Source organism: Rhinatrema bivittatum, chromosome 14 (assembly GCF_901001135.1).
Source record: "Rhinatrema bivittatum chromosome 14, aRhiBiv1.1, whole genome shotgun sequence".
Classification (NCBI taxonomy): Eukaryota; Metazoa; Chordata; class Amphibia; order Gymnophiona; family Rhinatrematidae; genus Rhinatrema; species Rhinatrema bivittatum.
The window spans coordinates 3,233,515-3,252,015 of record NC_042628.1 but is presented as its reverse complement, the minus strand read 5'-3'; the positions used below and the strand labels follow the sequence as shown (position 1 = coordinate 3,252,015).

General features: G+C 46.1%; 1 protein-coding gene across 1 annotated transcript in view; it reads right to left on the bottom strand.

The window, feature by feature from the left end:
* Window positions 1-2,792: 2,792 nt before the first annotated feature.
* The window catches only part of ZNF598 (zinc finger protein 598), a 31,484-nt gene continuing 15,775 nt past the window's right edge, over window positions 2,793-18,501 (bottom strand). The window contains exons 6-12 of the mRNA XM_029576596.1: window positions 18,198-18,312; window positions 16,802-16,947; window positions 16,500-16,596; window positions 14,676-15,424; window positions 9,447-9,585; window positions 5,355-5,499; window positions 2,793-4,893 (exon numbers count right to left, since the gene is read on the bottom strand). Coding sequence (XP_029432456.1) covers window positions 4,546-4,893; window positions 5,355-5,499; window positions 9,447-9,585; window positions 14,676-15,424; window positions 16,500-16,596; window positions 16,802-16,947; window positions 18,198-18,312 — 1,739 coding nt within the window. The 3' untranslated portion in view covers window positions 2,793-4,545. The remainder of the gene's footprint in view (window positions 4,894-5,354; window positions 5,500-9,446; window positions 9,586-14,675; window positions 15,425-16,499; window positions 16,597-16,801; window positions 16,948-18,197; window positions 18,313-18,501) is intronic.

The window sequence follows — 18,501 nt, the reverse complement described above, 5'->3', positions numbered from 1 at the left end:
CAAGCAGCCCCCGGAACGCTCCCCCCCATGAAGAGCCAAGCAGACCGCATGGACAGCGAAAAACGGCAAGAAATAAAAACAAAGTCCTTTTTTTTTTTTTTTTTTTTTCTCTACCTGTCGCTGACCTTGGTCCTGAACTAACTGGTCCAGCGGGGGTGAGTGAACCGGGCTCCCCGGTGTCACCCCCGGCGCTGCTGCCAGAGACAGGCCGGGTCCTCAACCCTCAGCAGCGGCCTCAACCAGGGGAGGGTGGTCCCCTCAGGACCTCACAACCCCCCTGGGAGGCAGTCAGGACAAACGAAGCCGTCTGTAATTTTCCTTTTTTTTTTTTTTTTTTTTTTTTTTTTAAATAATCCAATCCAATTAAACCAAATTAAACCAAATCCAACAACCCTGACTAGCTACACAACTACCCAGGGATCCACAGAGCCTGTGGGTGAACCTGCCCCATCTGCTGGAGACAGAGAAAGACTGACGAGCTGTGGGTGGTGCCTTACTATATGTGAGGGTGCCCGACAAGTCTTGCTCTGTCTCCATCTGCTGGTGCGGAGTCACAACCCAGGTGTCTGGACTGATCCTGGTACGTACAGGGAACTTGCCTTCAGTATTTTAGCCTTGTGCCTGTAACTGTTCCCCTATAAAATGGTGAGAACACTGAGAATCATTCTTCTCCTCTCACTGCTACGCTTGTTATGGGAGGGAGAAAATGAAATAGTTTTACAAACTTTGGCTAGCACTGGCCTCCCTCTCTGCCATGGCAGCTGGGGCAAATTCTGCTGAGGGCGAGGCATCTGGCCTGGAAATCTGGCACTGAGGGTGTTTTGGAATTTATAGAAATGATGCAGCGGGCCCTGTGTCGTAAATAGGAAACAGGGGCCCTGCTTCAGGGAAAAGACATCTTTTTCCTGTAAAGCACATGAACCTTTCCCTCGGTGAATCACTGTGTCAAGTGGTCTGCAAAGGTTGGTTCTGAAAGAGTTCGGCTCGCCTTTTGAAGCAGGCTTTGTGACAGCCGTTTGCAATGAAAAGGAAGCTCCATGAACTCTCGCTACACAGGCACAATGCAGCAGCGCAGAAAGCTTGAATCCAGGCTGCTCATGGCCCCGCCGAGAGCACCACTGCGCCATTGCTTAATGCCAGAGTGGGGCAAGGCGCGACAGGCACGGTCCCCTGCTGTTCTAGCTCAGTACAAAAGCCAGAAAACTTCTGCTTCTAATTTTGAGCAGGTAGTCTGTTTGTGAAAATGTTGTCACCTAAGCCTTTTCTAGATTCCTATTTCTCCTGTTATAAATACCTGGACCCTGGCCTAGGTGGTGATTAATCATCTCTCATACCTGTAGCAGCTTCATTTCATTCAACTATATAAAGATTTTTTAATTTTGCAAGATAAAAAAAATCTCAGCTCATGTTTTTAACCAACAAGCAGACAACCAAATCTGGTTTGCAAGCACTTTGCAGATCCTTCTGTGGGAAAAGCACAGTTGTCAGTACGAGTATGTGCAGCGTAGTGTAGAGTCAGTTGTGTCGGGCAAGATGTGAAATGTTTACAATTTCTTGGATGTAGTGTAGCTTCTGAAAGAACAATCTGTGATTGTGTATTTTCAGTGGTGTTTTGTGTCAAACTGCAATTTGTTTTTCTGGAAAGAACTGAAAGAAATAAAATTGAATTGTAAAAGCAACCAGTTTCCTTCTGTTGCAGGAGAACCTGGGGGGGATGATGCTGAAACAGCAGCTCCGGCCTGTGCAGTAACTAAGCCACCTGCATCCCTGCCCCAAGCAGACCTGCTTTTGCATGAGGCACTGCAACCCTCCCTGGTTTTGGCTGATCTAAAAATGAAGCACGCGCTGTAGTGTTACCTATAGATAACCAGAGCCAAAGCTTTGCTGCAGCAACCAGTGGCTTCCTTCCTTCTTTGAAGAATGCATTTTGACTATTAGAAGAAAGATTTGGTATGCAGAAGGCTCTGACGTTAAAGACCCAACTGTGGAACCTGCCAAACAGGTGAGGTGGCGCAGCAGCAGCCAGGCCGGAGCTTAAGAAACAACTTCTACAAAGCAGCTCAAGGAGTCTCGGCTGTCCTTAGTCAAACAAAAACATCCACTTTTTTCCTAGTCTGCTCCCCAAATCGTTTGAGCTGCATGGATGCTGTTGTATGGTTTACCATCCACAGCTGGAGCGTTTGCGTTAGGGCACACAGCAGCCTCACATAGGTTCCAAGGTGTGAGCAGACTGCAGGCAGAGCCGGGGGCTGTGACTCAGGGAAGCCGAGCTTCAAATCCTTCACCCTCCATTGCCTTAGGTGCTATTTGCCAAGCATTTTTCCCATACACGCACAACGGAAGAAAACGTTTCATAACTATTGTAAGCCCTCTGGGGACAAGGAAATAGCCCTGGTACTTGCATGTAATTTGCTCTGAAGTGAGTAACCAATCACAAAAGGCAGAATATTAATAATAATAAAAAAAAAAAAAGTTGTACACTTACTAAATGTCCAGAGTTAAAGCAGAAGACCAAGAAACAGACAGGAAATGAGCCAAAAACAGCACGAGAGTAATTCAAGACACAAAACCTGTTAGGCAAGAGGCTCATACATGAAGTTACCTTTCATAGCTGGACAAGGCATTATTCTCCAAAGATAAACCAGCAAAGCATGCAGACACTATCATCAGAGAATAACGCTTAATGAAAAGTCGGGATGTCTGATGGAGGTAATGTATCAATCAAAAATTACTATGCTAATATTAATTTAATATGTAGTTACTAAGGAAGAAAGTGTAATATAGACAGGAACCATGGCATATCCTGTTTTATTCAGTACATTTTACAGCAATATATAACCATCTTCTTTTGCTGGCAACTCTCTTCAAATGCAAACAGCAAGCCTGAGTTTACTTAACTAGTGTACATAGGCCATGCTGGAGCAGGGCCCAGGTGGCGAGAGATTCTGCAATCTGAAAGCAAACCAGGACGTACGACTTCAGCTCTGCTCCGCAGGGACCTTGCTCGAGGTCCTCATCCCTCGGCCAGCGCAGAAGCAGGCAGCTGTGGCAGTCACATGGCCACTGTGCAACAAATGCCATCAAATGGTAAATGATTTCAGCTAGTAACCCCACCCCAGGACAAAATGGTCCCTTGATTCTTTTGGCCCCAAAATCATGTGTGTTGGTGCAGCAGAAGGAAGGACCCGAGTGCAAATGGCGACGAATGCTGGAGCACCAGGTCAGTGAGTGTGCGGTGCCAAAAGTGTAATCTGAGCGCAGCAGATCTCCTCCGCTGGCCTTCACTTCAGGCAGCCCATAGACTTTGGAGAGGTCTGGTTTGAATGCACTTTTCGCAGATTTAAGGAACGGGGCTCAAAATCAGGAAGCGGCACAGGAAAGCAGACTGTGTTTTACAACTTAGTAGGGCTGCATGGGGCATGCACAGCACATTAGAGCTGTTAAAAACCAGGCTAGATGCCTTCAGCTGTGGTTTCTAAACTTCCATAAAGCCCCTCTCTCTCAGAGATGCTTAAGAATATCTCTTGGGGGGCCTAAAGGTTTCAGCTGCTACAGTTCTCCAACTTCTAGGCGCTGTCGGGAAAGAAGCTAAGTGTTTTATAGAGGAAGATCCTCGCTGAGAGTCTCTAAATGTTACATCCATGTTGAAGCCTCTTGGCAGTGAAGTAACAGTAGCTATAGCCTCATTGCTTTTGTGTTAGGAACCGGACTCACAACCATTTTTTGCTACAGAAATGTGAGACTTCTGAGACAAAATTTGGAAATTTCCTGATTACTGCAAGAGAACTCATAATAGGAGAAACATGTTTCTACCTGGCAAGAGATATTTCCCTCTTGCTATAGAGCGTGTCGTATCCTTGCAAAATGTCTACTTCAATCTGCAGCTAAGAGGTCTAAATGTTGTGAGCGGAAGCAGCGAAGCTGTTTCTAAATGCCAGAGCCTCTGCTCCTATAGAGCGAGTGGGGCATTGCTACTGTGTAAAGTGGAGCTGCCTCTCTAATCCATCCTGAGAGACTCTCATGGAAATAAACACACAAACAGGGGCCTTGTGCTCCTTCATTAGGTTTGATGAGAGAGGCTTTGCTAGGAGCACTCTGAGGATTTTCTTTGCCAGCATCGTTTCAATTCTTCTTTTTGTTTCACAATCTAGAAGAGGAATTTATTTTTTTTTTGTTTGTTAAAAGATGTTTCCCTTTCATTTAGAACTTGCTTTTCTGTGTTTCAAGCTGTAAAGTGTGCTAAAATGAAAAACACAGATTATTCTAATTCAAGTATAACTTTACTGTCATTTTCCAGTCTGCAGCAGTGAGAAAGGCACTGCCATCTTATCTCTAATTTACTCCGTACAACTCCCACCTTACCCTAACAGCTGCATCAACTCAGATACACTTCTTCTCCAGCTCCCTCCCCGGCCGGACAGCCTCTGCCCCCCAGGTGCTGCCATTCTGCTACCGCAGCAGCCTCCTGGACTTCTCTCTGCTTACATAGATTTTTGTTTTTAATTACATTACAGCTCCAGAAAATAAAGCACCAGTGCTGCTGGTTTAAGTGATGATCCTGCGGATTGCCTGCAGGGAAGGAAATTCTTCATCGTCCACATGCAAGGTCCTGTGAGCTGCGAGGTCCTTCTGGGCCAGCACTTGCTTGCAGGTGGGGCAGATGGAGCACTCCAGGTCAGAAGGGGTGAGCGTTGTCTCCCATACATTCTTGTTCTTTTTCAAGCGGTTGGGCTCTTGCTTCTCCTCAATTCGGAAGTCGTTGTGAGCGGACAGCAGCTCTTGCTGCTTGGTAGTGTCCGGTAAGAGCACCAGTAACTCATTAAAGATTTTCTTGAAGTTTTCTCCAAGCAGATCACGGCAGTTTCTGTAATACTCGACGGCAGAAATCAGGCCCTTACATTAAAAAGAAAACAACTGTTAGAAACAAATTATTCTCAGACTCTGCTCTCATGGCAGCACCCACAGACTGACTGAACAGCACCACAAGCAGTTGCGAGCTCATTGCACCTGGCACAGTACTTTGCTTAAACAGGAAGTGATATGCCAGAAAGGTAAGGGACTATGATTCCCTCATGACAGTGAAGACAGCAAAACAGGAGACAGAGAAATACTGAAGGGACGCAGGGTGAGCTCTGTCCTGATATAGGATACCCTTTCAGTTTTTCTCTGTCTCCATCTGCTGGACAGGAGGCTCAGCCCACGGTCTGGACTGATCCAGGCCCCTACAGGGAAAAAGAATTAGGTACAGATGCCGCTGGCCGCATCAGGGTTCCCTGTGGACTCTGCTTAGCTTTGCAGAACCTCAGTTCCTAATCCACACTCGTGCACCTTGAGGGAAAACGGAATCTGCTCACTTGTCTGAACTTCCCAGAGTAGGTTTTAAATTCATTAAATCTGGATTCATCACTTTGCAGAAAATCTTTTATGGACTGTATGAGATGAATGTTCCTTTGCTGGAAGTTTGCAGGTACAAGGTAAGATCCTGTGGAGGGTGGTGGCCTATTGAAAGAAAATCATAAAATTCAGTTTAATCAGACTGCCCAAGACCACAGTTTTTCCCCAATAGATTTGGGTCCAGCTTGCTTCAGGAGTTCGCATAGCACATGTAAGCTCCATTCATACCACACTCCTGCATAGGAGGAGATTAACTCGCGGAGCAAAGGAGTGATTAAAGCTGCTGAGCTGAGCATATCATGCAGAGAGCAGGTTTCCTAACTGCAAAGGGTGTAGGCAGCAGCCTAGTTCATTTCTAGTACTCTTCTCCCTCCTTAATACACGTCGGAGAGTGGCTTATTCCTAGGAATCGCTACCCTCTGGTAAGCAAAGCAGGAAACTGCTGGCAGCCATCTTAGGCAAAATACAATCTTTAGGGCATATTTCATCCTCGATACTCTCTCACAATAAATAGCAAAAGAATTGTAGAGCAATTTGGATTAAGCTTTTTACTACTCCCCTATGATTGTAAAAGATTTGGTTTAAATCCAGTCCAACCCTAACCAGGGTTGTCCGGGTGTGGGGAGAGCAGGCCCACGTTGTTCTGGTGGCCCTGTTCTCCAACATTTATCACGACTTCCCATTCCTTGGTAAACTTGGATGGGCAAGAGTCGCAGTGGCCTGTGTGGAGTCATCTGGGCCGGGCCACAAGGTGCACGACCCCATTCCTCTGCTCTTTAATCTGAAAAGAACGTAAGATATGCCAGCCTGAGTCAGAGCAAGGGTCCATCAAGCCCAGTATCCTGTCTCCAACAGTGATCAGTCCAAGTCACAAGTACCTGGCGACGTCCCAAACATTAAATACATCCCAAGCTCCTAATGCCAGCAACAAGCAGGGGCTATTCCCTGTTCATTAATAGCAGGTAATGGACTTCTCCTCCAAGAACTTATCCAATCCTTTTTTAAACCCAGCTACACTAATTGCACTAACCACATCCTCTGGCAACAAATTCCAGAGTTTAATTGTGCGTTGAGTAAAAAAGAACTTCCTCTGATTAGTTTTAAATGTGCCCCATGCTAACTTCATGGAGTGTCCCCTAGTCTTTCTACTATCCGAAAGAGTAAATAACCGATTCACATTTACCCGTTCTAGACCTCTCATGATTTTAAACACCTCTATCATATCCCCCCTCAGTCGTCTCTTCTCCAAGCTGAAAAGTCCTAACCTCTTTAGTCTTTCCTCATAGGGGAGCTGTTCTATCCCCTTTATCATTTTGGTTGCCCTTCTCTGTACCTTCTCCATCGCAATTATATCTTTTTTGAGATGCGGCGACCAGAATTGTACACAGTATTCAAGGTGCAGTCTCACCATGGAGCGATACAGAGGCATTATGACATTTTCCGTTTTATTCACCATTCCCTTCCTAATAATTCCCAACATTCTGTTTGCTTTTTTGACTGCTGCAGCACACTGAGCCGACGATGTCAATGTGTTATCCACTATGACACCTAGATCTCTTTCTTGGGTGGTAGCTCCTAATATGGAACCTAACATCGTGTAATTACAGCAAGGGTTATTTTTCCCTATATGAAACACCTTGCACTTATCCACATTAAATTTCATCTGCCATTTGGATGCCCAATCTTCAAGTCTTGCAAGGTCCTCCTGTAATGTATCACAGTCTGCTTGTGATTTAACTACTCTGAATAATTTTGTATCATCCGCAAATTTGATAACCTCACTTGTCGTATTCCTTTCCAGATCATTTATAAATATATTGAAAAGCACTGGTCCAAGTACAGATCCCTGAGGCACTCCACTGTTTACCCTTTTCCACTGAGAAAATTGACCATTTAATCCTACTCTGTTTCCTGTCTTTTAGCCAGTTTGTAATCCACGAAAGGACATCGCCTCCTATCCCATGACTTTTTACTTTTCCTAGAAGCCTCTCATGAGGAACTTTGTCAAACGACTTCTGAAAATCCAAATTCACTACATCTACCGGTTCACCTTTATCCACATGTTTATTAACTCCTTCAAAAAAATGAAGCAGATTTGTGAGGCAAGACTTCCCTTGGGTAAATCCATGTTGATTGTGTCCCATTAAATCATATCTTTCTATATGTTCTGTGATAGGTTTCCATGAATCTTCTCGGCACTGAAGTCAGGCTCATTGGTCTATAGTTTCCTGGATCACTTCTGGACCCCTTTTAGATATATATATATTGGGGTTACATTGGCCACCTTCCAGTCTTCAGGTACAATGGATGATTTTAATGATAGGTTACAGTTTACTTTTAATAGGTCTGAAATTTCATTTTTGAGTTCCTTCAGAACCCTTGGGTGTATACCCATCCGGTCCAGGTGACTTGCTACTCTTCAGTTTGTCAGTCAGGCCTACCACATCTTCTAGATTCACTGTGATTTGGGTCAGTTCATTTGAATAGTCACCCTTAAAAACAGTCTCTGGAACCGATATCTCCCCAACATCCTCCTCAGTAAACACCGAAGCAAAGAATTCATTTAGTCTTTCTGTGATGGCCTTATCTTCCCTAAGTGCTCCTTTGACCCCTCAATCATCTAACGGTCCAACCTACTCCCTCACAGGCTTCCTGCTTCAAATATATTTAAAAACCAAAGAGACTCTGGCTGTCAGCTTTCTACCCAAGAGCCTAAATTTGGCTTCCAGAACCTCTCTCCCACATTTTCCTATGTCATTGGTGCCCACAAGTACCATGACAGCCGGCTTCTCCCCAGCACTTTCGAAAATCTTATCTAGGTGACAAATGAGGTCCGACACCTTCGCACCAGGCAGGCAAGTTACCAGGCGATCCTCACACCCACCAGCCACCCAGCTTTATCCATTCCTAATAATCGAATTACCAACTATTGATGGTCGACCTAACCCTTCTCCCGTCCTGGACCCTGGGAGACACAACCTCGGTGCATCACCTAGAAGCAGGTCCTTGCTATAGGATTACTTCCAGCTGCACCAGGTTGATGCTCTCTGACCAGACCACCTTCCTCCTCCTGGCCCAATTCACCCCCCCCCCCCCCAGGATAGACAACAGTCCATGGCGAGAACTAAAGAGCTTTCATGAATAAGACATTGTTGGTCTCAATATACAAGAATTCTAATTTCACAAAGTAATTTGAGAAGGAAATCCATAGATAGCGGGTGAACTGAAAAAATCTGTTGCATACACTCTCTGTTGCATCCCCTGTCCATTTGGGCTAGATCCATAAGTTTTATATGAAAATGTTGTTTTGGGTTCTAGGTTTTATATATATTTACCTATCCTAAAAATATGGTTTCTGTCAAATGGTTCTGGAAATGTGTTCAGTGAAGACAAAGCAAATGCGTAAATAATATTTCTTCTATGAGGAAAGGCTTGAAAGAGGTTAGGTCTGTTCAGCTTGGAGACAGCTGGGGGGATATGACAGAGGTCTATAAAAGCATTAATTAAATAGAAAAAGGTAAATACAAATTGCAAGGACTTGAGGACACACCATGAAGTAGAACATTTAAAATAAATCAGAGAAAATATTTTTTCACTCAATGCACAATTAAGCTCTGGAATTCAGTGCAGTTAGCACAGCTGGATTTAAAAAAAGGTTAGGACAAGTTTTTTGAGAAAAAGTCCATAAACTATTATTAACCAGGCAGACTTGGGGAAATCCCACCTCTTATCCCTAGGTGTTTGAAGCATGGGCTATATCTACTATTTGGGATCCTGCCAGGTACCCGTGACCTGGACTGGCCACTGTTGGACCCCTGGTGTGACCCAGTGCAGTCACATCTGGTTGTAGGGACCCAGCTGACGGCCAGGCCAGGCCCTCCTGTGTATTGATGGAGCTCTGAAAACTCCATCACAGAAGTGCAGGGTCCTGCTTGGCCATTGTGAAAGATTTCAGACTTGACTAAAAACCATTTACGTTCTGCCAAGGCTCAGGACATAGCTGAAGTTAGAATTCATTTACAATATATGCTGTGAAAGGTCGGACTACTTACTCTCTAGCAGGCGTGAGCAGGGGTTCGGAGGAAATACTTTTGGATGGAATAGTAGAGAAGCCAGGAGGGGGATTGCTCAGGCTGGCAGATAGTCCTGGAGGTGCAGGGCAACTCTTTAATGACACCACAGAGGTAAAACCTACAGAAAAGCAACAAATGAAGGACAAAGTGGAACCTTCTGGATAGCCTCAGTTGCCCTCCCCCCTCCAATGTTTGCAAACACCCCCCAGTTTTCCATGTCCCTCTCCAGAACAGCTAGGTCTACCCATTTCAAACTTACAAAAGGGGGAGAGAGGAATGCACAAACAGCATCCCCAAGGAGTCAGGCACAGCCACTCTGAGAGATATTAAATCCGGCAACTCAGATCTGTGAGAGAAGTGTCGCAGAGTTCTACATGGCTCCATATCTGGGGGAACATCCCTTTCCTCACCAGGAGAGCCCCCCTCCATCATCGGTATCATCCTGATCCACCTGCATTTGAGCTCTGCCAGACCGCACTGCGCTATGGTGCTTGACCATGGAGACAGGCGGAGGAGCACCTGGACCTACCGTAGTAGGTAGCGCCGCTTCAGCAGTCCAGCCCTGCAGAAAGGTCTGCAATCCTTGGAAGAATTCCACATAGGGAAAAGGAGGCTGGGTCCATTGCAGGCTCCACAGGCCCGAACCCAATAATCTGCGAGCCAGTGTCCCCTGGGGACTCAACCTGCGCACCATTCGGGAGAAGACACCCCTGGCAGTGGGATCGGGAAGGACGTGGGTAAGGTGCGCCGAGCACGGAGACCGGAGGAAGTCCTACTGAAACCCCTCCAACGTCTCTGATCAGAAAATCTTTTATTTATTTTTTTAAACTTACCTGGGCCCAGCGCTTACCAGCTGAGTACAGAGACCGGCTGCGGGGGGAGAGGGCTTTGGCTGTCACCACCGCGCTCGGCTTCCTGCACCCGCTGCCTTTCAGCTGCTTCAGCAGCAAAGTCCTTGCCAGGAACCGGCTACCGGACCAAGGCACACCTACGAGGGACCTTTAGGTATCACCACAGGAGAGCGGAGCTCAATCTTTTCTCCAATTTAAAATGATGAATTTCTTCTGCCAAAAATGACAGCGATCCCCATGGGGAGAGGTACATCCACCATCTGCTGGAGACGGAGAATACTAGAGGGCTGAGGTCACTGCAGGGATGTATCCAGGGTTATGTCAGCTTTGAAACCTGACTCCATCTCTGTCTTCTGGCAGGGGAGCATAAACCCATTGGTTCCGAGTCCATCTGGCTTCATGCTGGTCCACGCCAGTCAAGGCTACCGGACTGAGGCACTTTACTGAGGGAGGGATTGCACAGATTCACCTCAGGTGAGCGGTGCTACATCAACATTTCCTTTCCAACTTTCTTTTTTTACTCACAGGCAATCCCCTGAAGGGAAATGCATGTCCACCATCTGCTGGAGACGGAGAATACTGGTGGGCTGATGATGTCAGCTTTTGCTCCATCTCCATCTGCTGGCAGAGGTGCATAACTGACTCATTGGGATTGACCTACCCGGACGCTAATTCCTAGCATAAGCCGAGGTGCTCACAGAGTTAGTTCTGTCTGGCAGGCAATGTAATGGAATTACTTCCGACTACTCTGGCTGAGGATGCATTATGAGGTTAGGCCTTTAGTGGACTCAGAGTTCTCACACAGACATACATCACATGATTGTAACTACTATGAGAATAAATGGTAAACACCAGGTGCACAGAATCTGATGTGAGGGGGTCAGAATTACAAGAGACAGCCTAGACTGTGTTTTGGGAACACTGCATGCATTTCTCTTAACATAGTTTCAGATATACAGTTTTATAATGTAAAACTGGCAGAGGGACAGGCAGCAAGTACTGAACTGACTGATATTAGGTAGGACAGAGGAGAGATCACTTCCTGGGCATGATAGAGCAGATACTCTTTTGCAGTATGGATATGCATGTGTGGACATATATGTGGGGTAGGTATGCTTTTTAATATTATACGATTTTACTTATTCCCTATTCTGTCCTCTTATTGCTTAAATAAATCTATCAGAAATACCTGGAACCGCAATGTACTGAGTCAGTGTGTGTGAGTATTTGTGTGGTGAATAAACTACTGGGTTCAAGGCTTCAGGGCATACTCCCAGTAATTGTGGGGGTGTGTTTACATTGGATAAGCTGGCGTGCAGGCAGAAGCCCCTTGAGTAAAATTCATAGTGTTTGCAATCAGAAATACCTAGAAGTCCTAGCGTAAATGTAGACACTCACAGAGCCAGGTCTGTCTGGCAGGCTGCAAGCACAGCAATACCTAGAAGTCCTAGTGTAAACGCAGACACTCGTGGATCCAGGTCTGTCTGGCAATACCTAGAAGTCCTAGTGTAAACGCAGACACTCGTGGATCCAGGTCTGTCTGGCAATACCTAGAAGTCCTAGTGTAAACGCAGACACTCATGGATCCAGGTCTGTCTGGCAATAACTAGAAGTCCTAGTGTAAACGCAGACACTCGTGGATCCAGGTCTGTCTGGCAATACCTAGAAGTCCTAGTGTAAACGCAGACACTCGTGGATCCAGGTCTGTCTGGCAATACCTAGAAGTCCTAGTGTAAACGCTGACACTCGTGGATCCAGGTCTGTCTGGCAATACCTAGAAGTCCTAGTGTAAACGCAGACACTCGTGGATCCAGGTCTGTCTGGCAATAACTAGAAGTCCTAGTGTAAACGCAGACACTCGTGGATCCAGGTCTGTCTGCCAATACCTAGAAGTCCTAGTGTAAACGCAGACACTCATGGATCCAGGTCTGTCTGGCAATACGTAGAAGTCCTAGTGTAAACGCAGACACTCATGGATCCAGGTCTGTCTGGCAATAACTAGAAGTCCTAGTGTAAACGCAGACACTCGTGGATCCAGGTCTGTCTGGCAATACGTAGAAGTCCTAGTGTAAACGCAGACACTCAGGGATCCAGGTCTGTCTGGCAATACGTAGAAGTCCTAGTGTAAACGCAGACACTCATGGATCCAGGTCTGTCTGGCAATACGTAGAAGTCCTAGTGTAAACGCAGACACTCATGGATCCAGGTCTGTCTGGCAATACCTAGAAGTCCTAGTGTAAACGCAGACACTCATGGATCCAGGTCTGTCTGGCAGGCTGCAAGCACAGCAATAACTAGAAGTCCTAGTGTAAACACAGACACTCATGGATCCAGGTCTGTCTGGCAATAACTAGAAGTCCTAGTGTAAACGCAGACACTCATGGATCCAGGTCTGTCTGCCAATAACTAGAAGTCCTAGTGTAAACGCAGACACTCGTGGATCCAGGTCTGTCTGGCAGGCTGCAAGCACAGCAATAACTAGAAGTCCTAGTGTAAACGCAGACACTCATGGATCCAGGTCTGTCTGGCAATAACTAGAAGTCCTAGTGTAAACGCAGACACTCGTGGATCCAGGTCTGTCTGCCAATAACTAGAAGTCCTAGTGTAAACGCAGACACTCGTGGATCCAGGTCTGTCTGGCAGGCTGCAAGCACAGCAATAACTAGAAGTCCTAGTGTAAACGCAGACACTCATGGATCCAGGTCTGTCTGGCAATAACTAGAAGTCCTAGTGTAAACGCAGACACTCGTGGATCCAGGTCTGTCTGGCAGGCTGCAAGCACAGCAATAACTAGAAGTCCTAGTGTAAACGCAGACACTCATGGATCCAGGTCTGTCTGGCAATAACTAGAAGTCCTAGTGTAAACGCAGACACTCGTGGATCCAGGTCTGTCTGCCAATAACTAGAAGTCCTAGTGTAAACGCAGACACTCGTGGATCCAGGTCTGTCTGGCAGGCTGCAAGCACAGCAATAACTAGAAGTCCTAGTGTAAACGCAGACACTTATGGATCCAGGTCTGTCTGGCAATAACTAGAAGTCCTAGTGTAAACGCAGACACTCATGGATCCAGGTCTGTCTGGCAATAACTAGAAGTCCTAGTGTAAACGCAGACACTCGTGGATCCAGGTCTGTCTGGCAATACCTAGAAGTCCTAGTGTAAACGCAGACACTCATGGATCCAGGTCTGTCTGGCAATACCTAGAAGTCCTAGTGTAAACGCAGACACTCATGGATCCAGGTCTGTCTGGCAATAACTAGAAGTCCTAGTGTAAACGCAGACACTCATGGATCCAGGTCTGTCTGGCAGGCTGCAAGCACAGTAATAACTAGAGGTCCTAGTGTAAACGCAGACACTCATGGATCCAGGTCTGTCTGGCAATACCTAGAAGTCCTAGTGTAAACGCAGACACTCATGGATCCAGGTCTGTCTGGCAATACCTAGAAGTCCTAGTGTAAATGTAGACACTCGTGGATCCAGGTCTGTCTGGCAGGCTGCAAGCACAGTAATAACTAGAAGTCCTAGTGTAAACCCAGGCACTCGTGGATCCAGGTCTGTCTGGCAATACCTAGAAGTCCTAGTGTAAACGCAGACACTCATGGATCCAGGTCTGTCTGGCAATAACTAGAAGTCCTAGTGTAAACGCAGACACTCATGGATCCAGGTCTGTCTGGCAGGCTGCAAGCACAGTAATAACTAGAGGTCCTAGTGTAAACGCAGACACTCATGGATCCAGGTCTGTCTGGCAATACCTAGAAGTCCTAGTGTAAACGCAGACACTCATGGATCCAGGTCTGTCTGGCAATACCTAGAAGTCCTAGTGTAAACGCAGACACTCATGGATCCAGGTCTGTCTGGCAGGCTGCAAGCACAGTAATAACTAGAGGTCCTAGTGTAAACGCAGACACTCATGGATCCAGGTCTGTCTGGCAATACCTAGAAGTCCTAGTGTAAACGCAGACACTCATGGATCCAGGTCTGTCTGGCAATACCTAGAAGTCCTAGTGTAAACGCAGATACTCATGGATCCAGGTCTGTCTGGCAGGCTGCAAGCACAGTAATAACTAGAAGTCCTAGTGTAAACCCAGGCACTCATGGAGCTATATATGGAATCTGGAAGACCAGATATTCAAGCAACAATTGCATTAGTATTAGTAACCGTTTAGATTATTACAAGGCGTTGCGGTTTGACATGGGAAGGAAGCGATCTGCCCAGATTAAGCAAAACAACAAAAAAGATCTTGGATAAGACATGATATCCCATAAGCAGTCAGACTTTATAGCTGGCATATATCCTTGTATTGAGGACATCTGCATCATCTGCTAGGTTACTACCTTACTGTGCTTCACAGCTTTTACCTGGGGGTGGCATTCTTGACATGGTTTGGTTTCCAAGCGCTGGGAAGTCCTCATCGGTTAAGGGACATTGGTGTTCCACCACTGGCTTCTTCAGGCCAGGAGGTTCCTTGGATTTGCTGGTCTTGTTGGTATCGCTTTTCTCAAGGTGTCCATTGGCAACTGTATTGGATTTGTCGCTTAGAATAGAGACAGATGGTGGGGTGGGTGTGCGCTCAGCCTCTCCCACATTCTCTTTGTGAGAGGAGCTGGCCGCTGCCTCTGGAGTCCGTGGAGAGGATGAGCAACTTTGCTTTTCTGCTCCCATCCTCTTTTTCTTACCCACCTTAGCAACTGTCTGTGTTGAGGAAGCGGTCAGCAGGGAAGAGATGTCAAACATAGTGGGTGTATTCCTAACCTCTAGGGTGCTTTTCCCTTCTTCGTCATTCTCCTCTGATGAGATTGGTGCCTTGTTGCTTTTGTGGCTCACTTTGCTGCTCACAGAACTGGATTTTTTCATTGGGCGATTTGAACTGGTGTTGGTTCTGACCATATTTTTGGAGGATCCGTTGGCCCATGCCGACGTAATGGTTGATACTGTTTTGTTGGGCTTAACTTTTGACACAAGAGCTGGGAAGTCCTCCTCTTGGAAGGCTGAGGATTTTTGTGCAGACGCGTAAGACAGCGAGAGCCCTGTGGAGACTGTGGGTATTGCAATGGACAGGCTTGGGAAGTCCTCATCCTTCAACTTAGCAGGTGCCGACTTAACAGAACTGAAAGAAATAAAGATATATAATCAGGATTAATAATGGGGCAAGCTGGTATTCCATGGTTGGAATAGGATGCTGGGCTCAGTGGACCTTGATCTGACCCCAGCACTCACAAATTCCTACCACTGCCCTAAATCAACTCTGAGGAGGAAAATTATTCAGCATCAACTCCAAAGTTTAATTTTCGGAAAACTTGCACCAGCACTGTGCCAAGTGACTGATAATGAACTGCATACTGCAGTGATAATTCTGAGCACTCTTTCCAGTGGCTTTGCTGGTAAACCACTTGCTGCATTTATTTGTATGGTATCCTAGTCATTCAATAAGCAGACAACGCCACCGTCACTGTCAGATCCTTAGGTAATACTTGTAATTTCAGCAGTAATGAGCAATATAAAGCATAAAAAGACATCATACCGCGTATAGCATGTGGGATAATGAAATAATTACAGGTTGCAATCCTCCTTAATTAACGTACACTTGATGCTGATGTGTATAACAAGAATAGGTATCTACTTTTGTAAGAAACAAGATTGTACATGAACATGACCTAGATTCTGTATTTGCTGCTGGTATTGACCCAGAAGCCGAAGGATGACTTTGTAAACCGTTGTGATCTTATCTTGGAATGACAGTATATATATATATATATATATATATATATAACACAAAACAAATATATAAATGTTAATTAGCAATGGCTATTTTTTTGGTGGGGCAGGCAGAGGAACCTGGCAATTCTCTCCTGATCCTTTGGGCCCCTATTTATTTTAAAATGCCTCCTGACTAGTCCCAGGCATGGGACGAGTGCATCTCAAATCTGGCCAGTAGAGTTACTGCTCTCCGCATTCCCAGCAAGCCCGAAGGTAAGGCAAATTCTCTGATCCGACTCAGATCTCCTGAGCCAGCAGCACAGTACTGCGGAGGCAGCTGCAATACATCTAAGAGGTACTATTAAAGGATTTCATAAGCTAAACTTCCCTGCTGTGAAAATGTGTTCTTGTAGTGAATAGCAGAAGCTGGTCTTGTACAATGTGCACGTCACACGAGCAGCAGCAGCAGCAGGTGTGTCACGTACCTTGGAAGAGGTGCAGCCACCGTGGATCCAAACGCTGGAAAGTCCTCCTGGCTCAGAGGCCCAGTATTAGCTGCTGGCTTCACCACTTCCTTAGCAGCTTTTAACGAGAAAGCAATGAAATACAAACTCAGCAGCCAATGTGATAAGATCTTTATTCACAAGAAAACCAACCCTGAATACAATAAGCCAGCCCAGTCTACTCAGGATCAGAATTAAATCTGCCCTCTCACCCACCAAGCCATCAGTATGGCCAGGTCCCAATCTCAAACTTTCCTACGGCAACTGCAAAGCAAAGAGCAAACCTGCAGATTCCTGAGGGGCTTTGGACCCTTTCTTGTTTGCGCTTCCTTCCTCAGCCTCTTTCCCATCCTCCTGCTTCTTCTCTTCTTGTCGCCTCGCTGCCACAGAAGCCCTCACTGCGGCTGCAATCTCTCTGTCTTCCTCCTCCCTGTGGAAAGAAAAATAAGTCTGTGCTGAGAGAGCTGAAGGCGCATCCGACTGCTTCTCTGTGCGCTGCAAGGTTCCTCATTCAGCAGCTCTCACTGGCATGAAAGGCAAAGACTCCCCCAATTCTTGCCAAGAAATCTGTAAAACTTCCAATCTAAAGTCTTTAAAATTCAAACACAGCTGGTTTCCAATAGATAATGCAGTGGTTTTCTTCTCAGGACCCAGTGGAAGAAATTTCTGTTCAGGAATATGAAAAAAACCCAAACCAAAAAACCCCACCCTCAAACTCTTCAACAGCCCCCACTACTCCCTCTCATCCTCCCCTCTCCAGTCACACGCACTCCCGCACTCCTCAGCAATCCCCGTTACTAGCAGCGGGGCAGAGCCAGCAGCACAATGCTGCCACGCACTGCACACGTCCTGCAAACCCAAAAGATCCGCAGCGTTAGCAGGACCCGGAGTACAGGGCAAAGTGGCGGGCTCGCCATGTTAGGCCACCTGAATATCTAGGAAAGGTCAAACAAATCGTAAGCAAGACTGTTCAGTGACTTAATGCACAATATATAACAGAGAAGGGACCGGGTGCACCAGCAGAGGTGAAAAGTTAGGATCCAATCAACATTTTTCAAACCCAATGAAAAAGTTTTTCCTTAAATTTATATCCATTGTTGGTTGGCAGTGGGGGGCTTTTTTTTTTTGGCTGTTTTTTCCTTTTGTTCACTTCCCTCTATAAGATCATACCATACTGGGTCAGACCAAGGGTCCATCAAGCCCAGCATCCTGTTTCCAACAGTGGCCAATCCAGGCCATAAGAACCTGGCAAGTACCCAAAAACTAAGTCTATTCCATGTAACCATTGCTAATGGCAGTGGCAATTCTCTAAGTGACCTTAATAGCAGGTAATGGACTTCTCCTCCAATCCTTTTTTAAACCCAGCTACACTAACTGCACTACCCACATCTCTATCTCCGTACAGTCTGGTTTGCCACATAACATTTTTGTTAATGTAGGTGTGCCCTGGACTTGATTTGAGAAATACTGTCCTACAGGTTCTAAATTCATGTGATATGTACATTGTTAGGGCAACAGTGGCGCTTGAGATCCCAAGGGGGATGAGGGGCTCTAGAAAGCGGGAGGTATATGCAAGCTTGGAAACAGTACAGCAGTCTTAGTGGGTTGTCCCTGTGTACACAATAATTCATTCAAATGTTTCAAAGGCAGCTCCTATGGCACAGAGCGCCTCTCACGCACCTCTTGTACCGCCAGCTTCCTCTCCTGTTCTGCTGCCCTCGAGGTCCTCCCCTGCCTGCTCGCAACTGTCTGCTGTATCTGTCCACCTCTTCAAAGTCCTCCCTACTTACCACTCCTGCAACACAAGACCATATTCAACGCACACAGTGCTATCTCGAAGGAAAGCTTCAAATGTTATCTTCTAACAGCACGATTTTAAGTTTTCACTCCATTTTACTCTAGGAGATTTTACACATTTTGTGATGCATATTTATTTATTAAAATTTATATTCTACAATCCTCAGCAGATTACATCAGCTCATAC